The sequence below is a fragment of the Macadamia integrifolia genome, unplaced genomic scaffold (assembly GCF_013358625.1).
Source record: "Macadamia integrifolia cultivar HAES 741 unplaced genomic scaffold, SCU_Mint_v3 scaffold540, whole genome shotgun sequence".
Lineage (NCBI taxonomy): Eukaryota > Viridiplantae > Streptophyta > Magnoliopsida > Proteales > Proteaceae > Macadamia > Macadamia integrifolia.
The window spans coordinates 225,002-241,027 of NW_024870480.1; the positions used below are offsets into that span (position 1 = coordinate 225,002).

At 37.9% G+C, this 16,026-nt stretch overlaps 1 protein-coding gene across 2 annotated transcripts; it reads right to left on the reverse strand.

The window, feature by feature from the left end:
* Positions 1-932: 932 nt before the first annotated feature.
* LOC122069158 (cytochrome P450 4d2-like) lies at positions 933-15,181 on the reverse strand. Of its 2 annotated transcripts, none has more exons than XM_042633105.1 (7): positions 14,717-15,181; positions 13,939-14,084; positions 12,228-12,869; positions 10,273-10,420; positions 5,375-5,551; positions 3,269-3,435; positions 933-1,460 (listed from the first exon to the last, which is right to left on the reverse strand). In XM_042633105.1, the coding sequence occupies exons 1-7, from the start codon at positions 15,024-15,026 to the stop codon at positions 1,362-1,364; spliced, it is 1,689 nt and encodes a 562-aa protein (XP_042489039.1). In that variant the 5' UTR covers positions 15,027-15,181; the 3' UTR covers positions 933-1,361. The 2 variants fall into 2 exon arrangements, with proteins under 2 accessions (XP_042489039.1, XP_042489037.1); XM_042633103.1 differs by having other exon boundaries at positions 13,885-14,084; positions 14,717-15,179.
* Positions 15,182-16,026: the final 845 nt, after the last annotated feature.

Below are 16,026 nucleotides of genomic sequence, written 5' to 3' on the forward strand. Positions count from 1 at the left end.
ACATCTTTAGAAAACATAGTAGGTGAGGATTGCATTATGTCTATAACTGACTCACTTGTTCCTGCAAATCCATAATCATAACTGTTGATACAAATTTATTGTTAAAGATCACTTCCGATTCCAATCGTGCCTCCTCTGTCTGGTGATCAAAACTCCTATCAGAGATGATGAGTGGAAGATCAGTAGTAGGTAGGTCAGTGTAATCCTCAAGGATAAAACATATTGGAGCCTCCACACTATCAAGTACACTGGGTATGTGATGGATGTTTAGTTCCCTAACCCAATTAGAAAGATTGGTCAATGAGGAGTCCACTTAGAAGTGGAGTTTCATGAAAAAAAAAATTTGTGGGGACCAACAACATAGAGATAATGGCTTTAATGTTTTCATCAATTGAAAAAAAAAATGGTTATTTGAGTAAAATATTACCCAACAAGAGAAAAAAAAACAAAAAACAAAAAAAAAAAAAAAAAACGTGGGGTTAAAAAATAATATGCATTACATCCAAACTCACAGATTTTGACATTCAATGTAAATTTGTTGATTTAACTCACTCATTCCCTTTATTTCATTATATTTTGACCAATGGCAAAATGATCTTTCTGCTACCTGCCAAGGGGTTCTTATATTGCCATTCTCATTGAATCATATCAACAGTCGTATCGATGTGGCTATTTCAATTATTGGATAGACAATACATGGTTTGAATTAGTCATGTGTCAAATTTGTGTCTTAATTCAATCAAATACCATTCTATGTATTTGCATGCATCCTCTGTATGTACTCTTTCCATAGTCATAGTTTTCACATCCCAAAATGGCTTATGATATCATAAGCCATTTTGGTCAATCGGCTCAGGATCTGTCCTGGACAGTTGCTCCACCTGGAAACAAAATTCAACCTAGAACATAGAACTGGAACATAATTTCTACTATTGAAGCAACAGAAGGTATTTTGTCAATGTAAAATACTTGTACTTTCATTATCTATATGAAATCACAAAATTACATAAACTCCCCAGGGAGAAAAAACATAACAAAGTACAACAGAAAGTAAAACAATACAGACAACATACCTTCCAAAAGAAGGAAGAGAAAAAAAAACCTTAAAGACAGCTCCTCTGTAATAACAGCTCCCAAATGCGTCAAAAGTATGCAGTTCTCATAGTACAACCACACAGGAGCCATCAAAAACAAGAAGGAAAAACACAAGTATGAAACAGAGATGAAAGATCCTCCCTCTTTGGCCACTAAAACTTGAGGGAAGGAAATACCTCTCCAATCCATATCCTGGCACTTTGACCAGTAAAAAACAAAATCCAAGTAATAACTCTGTATCCATCAAGGTCCTTGGTCTTCACTTTTCAGCCATTCCTTCTTATGAAGACAATCTTAGGACTTGGAAGAACACAGTTTTTCATCATTGGCTTTGGTTCATTCTCTGAATCTGGCTGAAGTTTTATCTGCAATTTGGATGACGAAACAAGTAGAGAAATTTTATCCGTTACACTAGTAGGTAAACTAGCCTCACATGCTGTCTTAAGTTCTACAATAAGCAGTCTTCTTCCCACCAAGCAATATAACTTGCCATCATCAATTATTTAATCACCACAAATATAAAGGAAGTTGGCAAAGTACTATCAGCATCTCATCTTTTTGTAAAAGAATTTGTAAGCAGGAAGAAAAATCATTGCTGATTCAAAAAAGGAATTGTAAAGAAGTCATGATTTCTTGCAGGCTCCAGTGCTCCACATAACGTTCTAGAGTGTCAAAAGTTTGTATGGAACAGATGCATCGGTTGAGTCACACAACATTTATTTTGGATTACTAGTTTCCAACTAAATCTGGGCATAGGGGTGTGATTCATTTTCTGGGCTTAATAATAGGAATACAACAACATTAACTCAGCCTTTTCCCAACTAAATGGATTTGTGAGAAGGAAAGGGAGGGGGAGGGGGGAACTATTGATGGTAGGAATAGATTTGGGTTTATTCGGATTTTCACATTTTATTAAAGTCCATAATCTGATTTGTTTATTCGTTTAATTTTTGAAGCCTCTATTGATGATCAAGCAATTTATCACTTTTAGACCAATTGTGAGGATCAAATGCTTCCCTTTTCATGATTTTGGTGTCATTTAAAATGGTTATTTTCCTTCCCAACAATACCAATAACAGGATACCAAGTTGATTTGAGAAATTCTTCGATGATACTTGCATTTTTTGTCATTATTGATTAAGAGTCCATAGCATATATATGTTAACATTGTACTTCAAAACACAATGATGAATAGAATGTTTTCCCATTTCTTTGGAGAATGCTTCTCCATTTGAGCGATTGCTCACAAAACCTATTTGATTGTAGTTCGATCCTTTTCTGCCTCCTATTCCCTATTTCTAGTCAATTGTTTTTGACAGGTACTATTGTTGACAGGCCCTCTTCGCACCAAAAAACTAATAACAATAAAATAATTCTTTATAGATCCCTACTACTATTCCATTATTTTCGCAAGACACAGTTATTACTAAGAAGTGCATTTGTGTGCCTCTATGGTTCTAGCTCTTTCTTTGACCATTGAATCCCCAGGAGTTTGTGAATTGCACATTGGCCACGTGTTGTAGTAGAACCTAAACTTTATTCTCTGACCTTCTGACTGCCTGTAATTTGGTACAGACTACAGTTATTCAGTTTCATGATCAAATCATGTTAATGGCCGTAGAATATTTCACTCTTTGTGTTTTAAGTCGCCTGGGCATTGCCTTGGTCTGCATAGGTGCCTGGGCAATGTACAGGATTATAATGCTTGCAATACAAGAAATCATTGAATCTTATACCTTGCTCTACTGTTGCATCTGGTTATGCCGTTTTTAGTTTATTGCTAATTCTCTTCTTGAATCAATTTTGAATCTTTGATCCTATCTGACATGTAAAATACTATTGCTCTGAATTACGGAAAGATATGCTTTGTTCAATGTATACTTAACTTCTGGTTTTTTACTCCTAATTTGTTGTGAACAATTGGTCAGTCTTACAATGGATGTTAATTTGCATGTAACTGTTGGTTTTTACTGTTGTTTCTTTTATTTGCGGTTAATTTACTTATGATGTTTATGATATGTGACGTGTGTATATACTAGATATATGGGAGGGAGGGACAAACTAGTTTGTCGCATAAACAGTTATGGGACACAATTCTACAACAGTTCTGTAGCTCACAATAAGACAATTCAGGTATGAACAGACTAAGAACAAAAAAGTGTGCAGGACAAACCTCATACTGTTCAAGCAAAGATGCAAATAATGTTGCAATCCCTAGTATTGCAATTTTCTGTCCAACACAGGCTCGTGTCCCAGAACCAAAAGGAAGAAATGCTGCATTCGCAAGTTGGTCATGTAATACAAATGGGGTATCTGCTGCATTAAGTTTCTCTTCAACACCTGAGAATATAAAATACCAAGAATGTTCATGCATGGATCATTGATGTAGTTCCTTAGAGAGAATATCAGAAAATTGTCAGGAAAAACAAATAAAACTACTATCTTGTTAATTGAATCAAACAAAATAGTAATCAAAACCTGAAACTCGAGAAAATTGTAGGGGAGAAAAGCAAATTGGTTGTTAATATATTAAAATGATAGGAAAAGAACACCATATCAGTTTTCTATAACTATATATAGTCAACAGTAAGACCTAAAACAGTACTAATCAACTTAAATAAAGACTAAAAATAAGCCCACAAACTCCTACGAATTAGTGGCAAAACAATAATTTCAAATATGAATAAAACTGGGCATATATTTAAAATTCAATGAAGCATAATTGTCAAGGTGTCGCCTTGGCGTCCAGGTGCTTTGCCTGGACTGGCGCCTTGCTGGTGTTGCCTTAAAATCCCCCCCCCAGGGGACCTCCTTGGTTCACCTAGGCTCCATGACAACTATGCACTGAAGACCAAAACATATCTGATGGAAGACATATCAGACCATGACTTTGCTTAGCATACACCTCCAGACTCTCCCGTGCTGCTATGAACTGAGTTCTAATGGCCACTATTGTCAAAAATGATCCAAAATAACTGATTTACGCAAATCAATTTGATCTATTTAGTCTTCTTTATCATCTTCACTCTCAACTGCCTCCTATGCTTTTGCTTTATTTCAAAACAGAGTACAAATCTGATTTTCATCAATATGTTACCCCCTAAAAAAGGTGTTTCAACTCAAATTTGATAGAATAATTTTCTACCCTCTAATAAAATTAATGCCAGTTTCTCAATTTAACAACCTACAACTTCTTCAATTCAAAAACACCCAATCTAGGTCACTATAGTAATTATGATAACGACTGCACAAATAGAAAAAGATGTGAATTCCCCCAATATAGGGAGTAAACAGAAATTAGTAAAAATCACAACTGAAACAACTGTTTTCCAACCGCATTGGAAAATGAAGAGGCATTTTTTCAGAGATCATAAAGGTTATTAAAATTAAAGTTACAACAACAAGCTAATACTTGAACCTCAAATTTATCTACATCCAACTTTTAAGACCCTCTCATCTAGACATGAATAAACCATCCGACTGTCCAAAGGAAGAACACAACAATAGTAGCCTATTTCATGAACACTCGCTAGTTTCCAGCCTCGAGCAATCATGGTAAAGAGGTCTAAGGTTGTTTGTATAGGAAATTCCTATTGGGGTTTGAATGGAAGACCTGGATTCAACACCAGTCTTCAACTTCTATCTACTAAACACTGAAACACTTCCCCGTAAATAAAATAAAGTGGCATAAAAACTGCAAACTGGAATCTTCCCAGTGCTCAGTCAACTTTTACATGATCAACATCCTGTGGCTAAACCAGCTGAAAATCACTAGTAAAAACCAAATGTGATGATTTAAGATGAAGAGAATGTGTGCCAGGATAACAGCAATGAAAGAACGCATCGGCCTGGGGAATGTTCAATTGGCAGATGAGTTAAAAGATGATAACCAAAACCTAAATATGTAGAAGTGTGTAACCTACTAACCAAAGAACAAGGACATCATCCATCACGCTCATATCCATAAATATATGAGAGAGAGAGAGGATGTGGATTCTAATTTTCATTATTTTTTATTTGTTGGTAATCATTAATAGACAGATAAGGAAATATGTAGTTTACATGTGCCCTTTATGCTATCAACCACAGAATAAGCAAGAGTTTCAAGCATGTGTCAGCAGGTGGCACACAGTTGAAGTGTATTTAAGTAATATGGACAGCAAGGATAACCATGAAAACCTGAAACTGAATAAAATTCAAGTTTTTACTGTAACATATTAAAAGCTACATCTATGACAAGAGCAGAACAAACAACATTAGTGATAAAACAAGTGTAAACCTGCAGATGGAGAAAGAGGAACTGAATCAGATCCCTGTTCAGCCTTGGATAAGAACCGATATGGATTGAACTGGTCTGCATCACTCCCCCAACTGGATCTATCCATCTGCACCAATTGCACAGGGACCACCATAATTGCTCCAGCTGGTACAGTAATGCCTTCTTGAAGATTCAAGTCTTCAGAATAGTAATCAGAGAATCAATAACCATACAAGGCATAAAAAAATAAGGTAAACTTGCACACTGACCCATCCACTGCCAATTCCCCAACCCCGGCCAAAAGAAAAATAAATTCACAATTATCATAAAATAAATAGCAAACAAACTATTATGGCAATAACCAACTAGACTGATTGGATTCGACAAAAAAAAAAAACCCTGATAAAGTGTTCAAGAAAATACCATTTCAAAGAGAGAGAGAGAGGTCTTGTTCACATCTAAACACAGGCATGCACATAACTAAATCCTTTGTTTAAAAATTTAACTGCTACTGGGAAGCTCATTTTATCCTCACCTAGTATGAATTGGAATAGATTATCAGCTCATCTGTTAAAATTACTGGTACCAACTGATGGCATTTATAGACCGAATCCCTTAAAACTGTAGTTTGAAGCCAGACATTACCATCAGCAAAGAGAAGGAGAACTGTTATCTAATTAGTCAGTTAACTTATTTGAATATTGGGAGATGTGACATTTCACAAGAACATTGAATTTTGTTGAAAAGCTAATGCAGCCAGTAGGACGAGGAAGGGGGGAAATCCAAATTTCAACCATTGTTTTAGCCTCTTTCCAGCAGGTAGCAATCTTCCAGAAGTGTTCGGCAGCAGCAACCTAGATTTCATATTTTTGGGTTTTTAGTTTAGCCTCTATTTCCGTTATAAGGTTCTAGAAGTTCGATCTCAGGTCTATCAGACTAGCTTCTGGTAGATTCTAAGTTTCCAACTTTTGTTCCACGAGAATGTTTTGGAAAGTTTTGTAGTTGGGACTCAAGCAACTGTGCTGATCCCTGATCTATAATTAGGGTCAACTGCCCGTCAAAATGCAGTGTCATCGATGAAAATATTGATTTTCTGTGAATCTATGTGAATTTACAGTGAGAACTTGAGAGGATTCTCCTCAAGTCTGAGGGTGGATTCCCCAGGAAATTCAAGGGGATTTTGGTTTCCAATATTGCTGCTGGTTAAAGCACTGCTAATGAACCTTAGTTATTGAGAATCAATCACTCAGAACCCCATCAATCAGGTCTGTTTACTATCCTTTTCACACCTTGTGGATACCCTGTTTAGTACCACTTTCCGGCAACCTGCAACTAGCCATATCTTCATATATTCAAAATTTTTTTTCCCTCCATCCTCACCCTTTATACTTGTTCACCTGTTCCTCACAAAACCAGCCATTAAACCCTAGAACCTAACTTCATATCCATCTTTTGCCTTCCCCTGTCATGGCCGTAAGCTATAACAGACATAATCACACTCTGTTTTCCTTAGAGATCTCTCTCAACTTTCAACCATAGTTAGGCCCATCAAAGACTGTCACTACACTTGAGTTTCACCCCAATCCAAGCCCCAGATCAGAAGTTAATTTTTCTCCCAACCAAGCCCTAGTTCTGTCATGTTCTCAATTCCATTCAATTTCCTTGTTTCTTTCCTATCTCATTCTACAAGTTTATTTCCATTGGTCAACGGTTTTTTGTTCACACGACGAATTATGGCCTGAATACTGTCTCCTATAGCTGTCCCAGACTCCCAGACAAGGTCAGGTTTCTCATTAAGCAGCCATCGAAGTTGAGTTTAAACTGTTCTCAAAAAGTTCAACAAGTTGAGCCTACCCCAAAGGTTCTTTCCAACATGTTCATTCCTAGTCACCCCTTCGGTTCTATCCATGCTATCCCCTCTAATGACGAGTTTACAACTGTTGTTCTCTCTCATAAGGCTAACAAAGTCCCTGGCCCAAGAGAAAACAATTACATCTGATATTCCCAATTCTTCATTGGCTGCTGAAGAGAAAGCTGCCTCTTCAAACCTTCTTTCCCTTTTGGCACAAGAAAAGAGCTTCCTTGGACAGAAATCCCATAGCAAGTGGTTGGAGCCTGGTGATTTGAATACTGCTTATTTTCATAGATCCTTAAGCAACCAAAATAAACATCAACTCCTTTGTTTCCCCTGCCTCCCCTAATGGTCACCCCCCCTTCTCCTTCTCCTGCCCCCATCCCGGATGTTCTTAATAAATTCATCCCCTCTTCTCTCCTTTCTTCCCTTCAGTCCATCCCTTCTAAGCCTGAAATTCTCTCGGTTGTCCTCTCCCATAAAGGCAACCATGCTCTTGGTCCAGAGGGTTTTCCAGTATGAAATTTTTCACCTTTTGTTGGGATATTATTAAAGTGGACCAAATCAAAGCCCTTCAGAGTTTTTTTAACCCCAGTCAAGTCAAAGGAATCAATCATACCTTTCTTTGCCTTATCCCCTACTTCCATGTCTAACTTCCACCCCATTGCCCTTGGCAACTTGCTTTAGAAATTTATTGCAAAAAAACTTTGGCTAATAGGCTAAAATTGGTTGTTGACTCCCTTGTCCGTTCAAACCAATCAGCTTTTGTGCCGGGTCGTTGTATCTCTGACAAGATTCTCCTTTGTCATGAGATTGTGAGAGGCTTTAATAGAAAGAACTGTTCCCCAACTCTCCTCCTGAAGATTGATATTCATAATGCTTGACTCTAAGAGATGGGATTTTAGTGTCAATGCCATCTCCTCCTCTTTCAATATCCGTCAAGGCTGTCCCCTCTCCCCCTACATCTTTACCTTAGACCTTGCAGTCTTTTCCAGATGCATCCAATCCCATACTGACTAGCAGCTCATTATTCCCCTCCTTAAATGCAAGACCTTCAACCTCACCCACCTTGCCTTTGTCAATGACCTCATGCTTTTCTTCAAAGTTGTTCCTTGGCCCAATATTCTATGTCTTGTTTGAGGCAGTTTGAGTGTATGCCTGGACCTAGCATTAACCTCTCTAAGTCCCTCTTGTTTCTCTCTAGAGTTTCTGAGGAGCTCAAGTCCTGCTTGAAGGGATTGACCAGTTTCTCTATTTATTCCTTACTGGTTAAATATCTTGGGCTGCCATTGATCCCTTCTAGGTTAACTGCTCATCATTGCACCCCTATGCTTGACCTTATGTGCAAGACACTCCAACTTTGGAAGGGGAAGTTACTATCTTATGCAGGCTGTCTTGGGTTGATCAGATCGGTTCTTCAGTCGTCCTACCTTTATTGGTCTAGCATCTTTGGTCTCCCATAGGCTATAATTGTGAAACTTGAAACTCTTATGTGATTCTTTCTCCAGAAAGGTTCAGCTAGATTCCTTTGCCCCATCTCCTGGACCTCAATTTTCCTTCCCAAATCTGAGGGAGGATTGGGGTTAAGGTGCATAAAAGACATCAACTCGACAGGTGTTCTCTAGCTGATCTGAAGGTTAGCTTCTAAAAAGAAGAGCATTTGGGTTAACTGGGCTTACTCTCGTCATCTTATTTGGACGGTCCCCCTGCCATCTGATGCTTCTTAGGCCTGGAGAAAGTGAAGCTCAGGCCTTTTGCTTTCGACTCTATCTTCTACATGATTGATGGACCTCCACAAGGCGTTGGTTAGATCCTTAGCATCCTCTTGAAATTCTCCTCCCTTTGATTGGTGACAAATCCATCTACAGTTTGGGTTTAGATATACTGGCCTTAGCCTCTGACGTTATCATGGGTGACGATCGGGCTCCTCCCATCTTTTCCTCTACCCAGTTAAGTTCTATCTGGACCAACCTCTCGAGTATTTCCAAGAGGCCTAATGGTAGAGGTGACTGGGTTCCTTGGTCTGCTTCTTCAGGTATCTTCAGTTTGAATTCTGCTTGGGATCTCCTCCAAGTTTAGGGCCCGATTGTTCTTTGCCACAATTTGGTTTGTTTCTCTTCCCATATTGGCCTGCCACAGCTTCACAGTTTGGAGAGTCTTCACCTCATTCCTACTGTCTGTCTTTTCTACTCCGTAGACACATTCTAGTCCCTCCTTGCATCCTTTGTTAGAATGCCCTCAAATATGTGGATCATCTTTTCTTTAGGTACCATTTCTCCTCCAGGATTTGGACTTGGCTCCTTTCTTGTTGTTGGCCTATAAGGCAACGCATTTTTCCGTTTTAGCGTGAGTTGATTTGGGTGGATATAAATTTTGGAGGCTCTTCCATTCGTGATTGTGTGGGCAAGCTCTCTATTGGTGCTATTATTCATCATATTTGGTTGGTGCGTAACTTAAGAAGATGAACTCCCAACTCTAGATCCTTCCAACAGATATGGGACTACATCTCTTTTGACATCAGAAGCAAACTATCTGCGATCCCTTTTAGCTGTGTTGACTCTGAGAGAAATAGACATATTGTAGCCTCTTGGAACCTCCCTCACTCCTAATGTGGGGAGTGTGTCTGTATAATTGTCTTCTCTTTTTTTTTGGCTTTGCACATTCTCCCTTTGGGGCCCTTTTTCCTTCTCTTTGGTAATGAATTTTTATTCACCCAAAAAAAAAAAAAAAAAAAACATTTCTTGGGGTTAAAGATGCTTGAACATCACATCCTTAATTCTTACTAAAGAGCATGTCAAACAATAAGACTCAAAACAGGGATATCATTTTTTTTTGGGGGGCGGGGTTTAAAACCCAGCATGGCAGCATATCAGTCATGGAACAAACAGAATGGAGAAGTAACACAAACTATATAGGATGCCAAGTCATTGATTTTCATTTGATAGGGAACTCACATGGACAACAGCATAATATTAGAGGAAAAAAGGAAACTGCAACTCAATGCTATAAAATTTGCAACCCATCATACTGAAAGTAATGCTTTGTTAATGGATAAGCAATTTAGTACCGTGCTTCAAAGAACACCGTTGAAGCAAAGGCCCCGGTAGAAGACGAGCAGATTCATACACAGTTGCCAACAAATATTGCATCTTATAAATATCTTCTAGCTCCGACTTAGGTGATCTTTTCCGCACCATAACGATCTCTAAGTACATCTGTGGCAATAAGCTCGAAGTAAAAATACAACCAAAATTGTATATATATATATATATATGTGTGTGTATATATATATGCTCTTAAACTTGTCCGTGCTTTCAGATCTGCATATCATGAATGACGCCAATTCTATTGTATAAGGGGGCAGAAAAGCAACTTTAAGACGAATCATGACACTCATTGAACCAAACAAAATCACCAATGATAGAAAAAGTAAGAACACACTGCATAATAAGGGAAATGCTTTTACCAAAACAATTTTGCAGATATGCTTAGTCACAAAACGAAACCCAACACACAAGAGGAGAGGATCCTACCTGTGGCTACTTTACCATGGTTATATGGTCAAGCAAACAGGACTTACTGATCGGAAACAAGAAACATGGATCGCTCAAAACAGATGTTTCAAAAGAAGAAAAAGAATAAGTAACAGTTAATCCTGATTGTAGAAGAGAGAAACTACTGAAGGGGGATTACAGAGGTCTTATGAGAACAATTAAATAAAAAGATATTAGTTCCTGAGCTGAGAAGGGTTGGAATGGGGGAGAAAATGGTGACATAGGGTAATAAAACAGATTAAAAAGGTGAGAAAGGAGAAAGAATATGTGGGATTAACATCCCAAGGATCACCGCCCTTGCAAGAAAACACCCACATCTCCCGGGGCTGGGGAAGGGGATTAACACTCAGGATCCTCCGCCGTGTTGGGCAACAGACCTCACCACTTGCATTTTTTCCTCTCAATCTGAGCATGATAACAGGTATCATGTAGGTTTCTCTCTCTCACTCTCTGCAAGAGACGGCCAGCGGCAACAACAGTGGCTACATCCTCTGATTCTTGAACTGATCCTCAATTCCTCATGAGTTACCATTCGAACCCGATAGTTTCCGATTATCAATTAGGTAATCGAATTCGGAATCATAAGTACTTTTACATCTCTAGACGGATAACGGTTTCGAATTCAGATAATTGAATTTGTAAACGGATTCGAATAATTGTCCTATTCGATCAAATCCGTTTACATTCTTACACTAAAGTAGCCCATTACAATGGAAACACATGGGATCAAGGATCCAACACATACATATCCCAACCCAAAGCTTATTTCTAACAAAATAAGCCCATTTAGGTGATTTACTGCATCAAAGGTTCCAATGACCAGATAAATGATATCAAGATGACAAGTTTGGACCCAATAATTTGAGATAATCCTCAATATATATACGGGTGAACAACACCTCCAGTACATACCATATAAACTGCTTATATAAAACCATCTCTGATCAGTTAAATTCACCGATAGATAGCTGTACTAGGACAACGAGAACAACTGCTGCAAAATGATGATGATGATGATGATGAAATGAAACGTAGATCAGCAGAAGTGAGATTAGGATGTCAGTCAAATCCTTAAAAGATAAAAAACCCCAAGCCTATTAGGAATTAGGAAAATCAAGCTTTTGAACATGCAAAAACCTTGGAGAATTTTTTATTGGGACATATCAGCACATGGAAGGTTCCTTCAGAATGCTTGATGTCAGAGACAGAAAGAACAGAAGAGGATATGTCCATTTATTGTGAAATTTCAGGAGAAGCAAGATGTATTATTTCCAGTACAACATGACAGGTAAACGATTCAATAGAAGTTGGTAAGGGAAAAGCACTACAGGAAGAAGAGGCAATGGATGACTTGGGGGGTGGGGGGAGGGGGAGGGGGAACAGATTGACCATCTCTTTAAAAAGAACTCATGAAATATATGCACAACCATGTCATAGTAAAACAAAAAATTTCAGACAGATAATGCACCTTTTCCTGTATTTCTGGATGCATCACAAGCCTCGTCAAAATGTCACCAATCAATCCTGCAGTAGTCAAGCATCCATGGAACATCACACCCATAATATTCCCACATGGTTCTTCACTTGCATTTTTATGGCCATTGAACTCATCAAAGAGCAAGTCATCTTCCATATCAAGACCAGAACAAAAAACTCCACATGCAGTGTCCCTCCCGGCAGTTGCAGTTACACTCTGGGGGTTTTGATCCATTGGACTGAACAACTTATAATTTTGTCTGCACTGTCGAATAAAATCTTGTGTTAAGCATTTCAACCGTTTGCACAAAACCTGGTATCTCCAAAATCCTCTTTTCCAGAGTGGGGGAACTTTATATGATGCCCAGAGGGAAGCATCTTTTGCAATCATCATAAGAAGCTCCTCATAAACAGTAGCATTAGACCAACTCAAGAATCTATCTCCAAGTAGTGTGGCTCCAAGGATGGAAAAAGCCATGTGTTGGGAAACAGATCTACAGTCAAGAACTCCTTTGGACATCAAAGAATGAATTCTTTCCATGACACAATCCACAACCTTTGAAGAAATTGCATTTGCTCTCTCAATCAGTCTCCCATTCAACTGTATTGCCAACGATTCCCTTCTCTTTCTTACCTGCAAATGGTGAATGTGAGACATATATTTAGTACTAGGAAGGGACTAAAAGAATAAACAAATTCTATTAGTTTTATACTTTATGGTTCTATGTTCAAGTTTCCAAATGTCACAGCAACGTAGAGCTCAAAGGTCATGTTTCCACATGATAGTATCCAATTTGGTCAGATCTATGATCAGAGTCAGTATCATAAAGAGTGACGTCTCATTGAATATCACAAAGAAATACCACTCAATGCAAAAAGAGATTATATAAACAGTTGCAACATGTATGATGAGATATTGGCTTTAGGTAAGAAAATAGTTACATATCACAGTCTATAGAAGGGAAAACAAATCTAGCATTTGAACTACAGGCCATTGTCGAACATACCCAACAAAACAACTAGCAGAGACAATAAAATAAATTGTATTCTTAATTTCTTATACGTTGAAAAACAAAGAGTTCTTACTATTATATTATATTATCTTTCCTTCTTTTTGCTACTAAAAGGAAAAGAGAGGATGGCTTCCTTCATGAATCCAAGAAATGCACCTTGTCTTTATACACCATATAAAATAGGGCTGAATGAACAATTGGGGTTCATGACCTAGTGAACCAACCTCACATTAAGTGGTATCAAAGCTGAAGAGGAGAAATTAGAAGAGGAAGGGACCCAGTGCACAAGGCTCCCACCACTGTGGGGTCTGGGGAGGGCCATAATGTATGCAGCCTTACCCCCGCTTTGCAGAGAAGCTGTTTCCTGAATTGAACCCGAGACCACTTGGTCACAATGAAGCAACCTTATCATTGCACCAAGGTCCGCCCTCCACCTACCATAAGTAAGAATCTAGAAAAATTACTACATCTCTGTGCTGCTTAATATGTTTACAAGATCTATCAAAGACAAGAAAAGACTCTGTTGGTAGAAGTTTGACCACAAGAAACCACTTCAGACATATGCGAAGTGAAAGAGAACAGGGATGTGCAAATAGTCAGAGTGAAACAATGGAAGTAAGAAACACAAGAAGCAACCTTCTCAAATGAAGGAACAAAGAGGCTCGAATAGCCAAAAGCCAGACGGAATACCCTTCCTGTTAATGGCAATCTATCTTCAGCCTTGACCAGCATTTCCTTGATTATCGATGGATCCTTGACGGACACGAGAAGTTGGGTAGGACCCAACCACAGCCTGACGATTGATCCATATTGCTCATGTGACTTTGACAAAAATTCTGAAAGGCAAAAAATCAAACAAATAAATAATTAATGAATCAAGTGATTCAAAAACCATCAAATTGAATTGCTGATTCTTCCTATGCGAGAACCACTCACCCAACAAATTCCAAATGATCTCCAAGAATACAAGCAACTTCAAATAACTTGTTAAGGAAAACAAAATGAAAAGTGCGTATCTCTAAAACTGCCCTTAAAGAGTCCGCTCCTCCCCCCACCCCAAACCAAAAAAAAAACAAATAATCGAATCAATCAATGCCTAAAGTGTACAGAGCTAATAGCTATTTACCCAAAAAAAGGTTAGGATAACGAACCAAAGGCAGATTATACTTGTTTCATCAGGTATATACAATAACGTAGGGGAATATGATCCACGAAAGTTTAATGAGAATATACAACATAACATTATGTCTAAATATCATTTCAAACACAAAACAGAACAATAGAATGACCTTGCTCAAACACTAATCCGAACTCAATCTGCGCTAAATTCAATAAAAAAATATATATTATATACAAATAATAATAATAACCAATCTCCACATCCCCTAACAAGGGAAACCAGCAGAAATTAAAATTCAGTACCAAAAACCCTTCTACCAACCAAAACTCCCTCGATTTTCCAACTCACCTGTAAGGGTTTCTCCCGATTTGCCTCCAGAAATCAGCTTCACATGACCATAAAAAGACGAACAAGGAGGGCCAGGGATCTTCCTCCCTTTCGCCCATAACCTCAACAACCTAGTAACTTTCCTGAGAAGAAGACCAGTGATCAAGATGAGAGATACCCATAACAAAACATTGATTTCTCTAATAGCATAGTCCCTGAAAAATTGAAAACCCTCTTCAGCCCTGCAAGTCTTGGATCCTGGTTGATCTTTCTGCAACAAAAACCCCAGAAGAGTGTAGGGAGCTTCACATGGATTCATTTTTGTCTCCATCCAACAAGCATAACAACAAGATCTTCTTCAAGTTCAATTGTTCACACATCATAAATGGAAACCCTAGCTGACTTCTTTTGAAGTCCCCAGTTTAGTAAAATAGAAGATACGATCTTAACTTCTTTGTTAAAAGTCTCCCAATTTTCGTTACCGAACGAGAAGTGTGTGATTCACTTTACAGTTTACAGTGAAAACGACATTTCTGAAGGTTCATGTTCAGATTATATTCATGGCGGTGAAGCGTACCCATGTGGTTATGTTGAATTACAAAAACATCCTTTGATGCTGCATACATGTTTTTGATTGGGTAGATTTTTCTTCTTCTGTTTTTTTTTTGGTGGTAGTTGGGTATAGAGTAGTGGAAGGCTATTATTGATTGACAAACAACTGACGGCAGATAAAGATACGCCGGGAGAAATGGGGACTTAGAACTTCTAATCAACCTATCAGAAAGAGCCACGTGGATAGATACAAGTACCCCTAAATCACGGTTGTAGTTCAGGAAAATAAATTAAATTTTAAAATCTAAAAAATAAATCATAAATAAACTATCATTCCACTTGATTTTATCCAACTTTGCCTTTAAATCCTTGGATTTTTTTTATTTGAAAAAAATAAAATAAAAATTAAGATATCTAAAAATATGAATATAACATAAGTTTTTCCCCATTGTGGGTGAAGGAGAGTTGCATGCATTTAGTGTCATTATTACTCTCTTTATATACAAAATTGATAATACTCATTATTTTCGATGCCCATCTCACACCTATTAGTGAAAAAAATCTTCATCCAAATATCAATACTTAATGTTATTGTTACAATGGTTTTTTTATTCAAACGTCACAAGGCATTTGTTCCGTCATGTGGATAAATGGTTTACTCATTACACCCGTTGGATAGAGATGACATGATTTAGAATCTATATTAGTCACGTGTTAAATTTCATACTCCAATTCAATCTAATATTCATCCTTATATTGGCATTCATTGTTGACACATG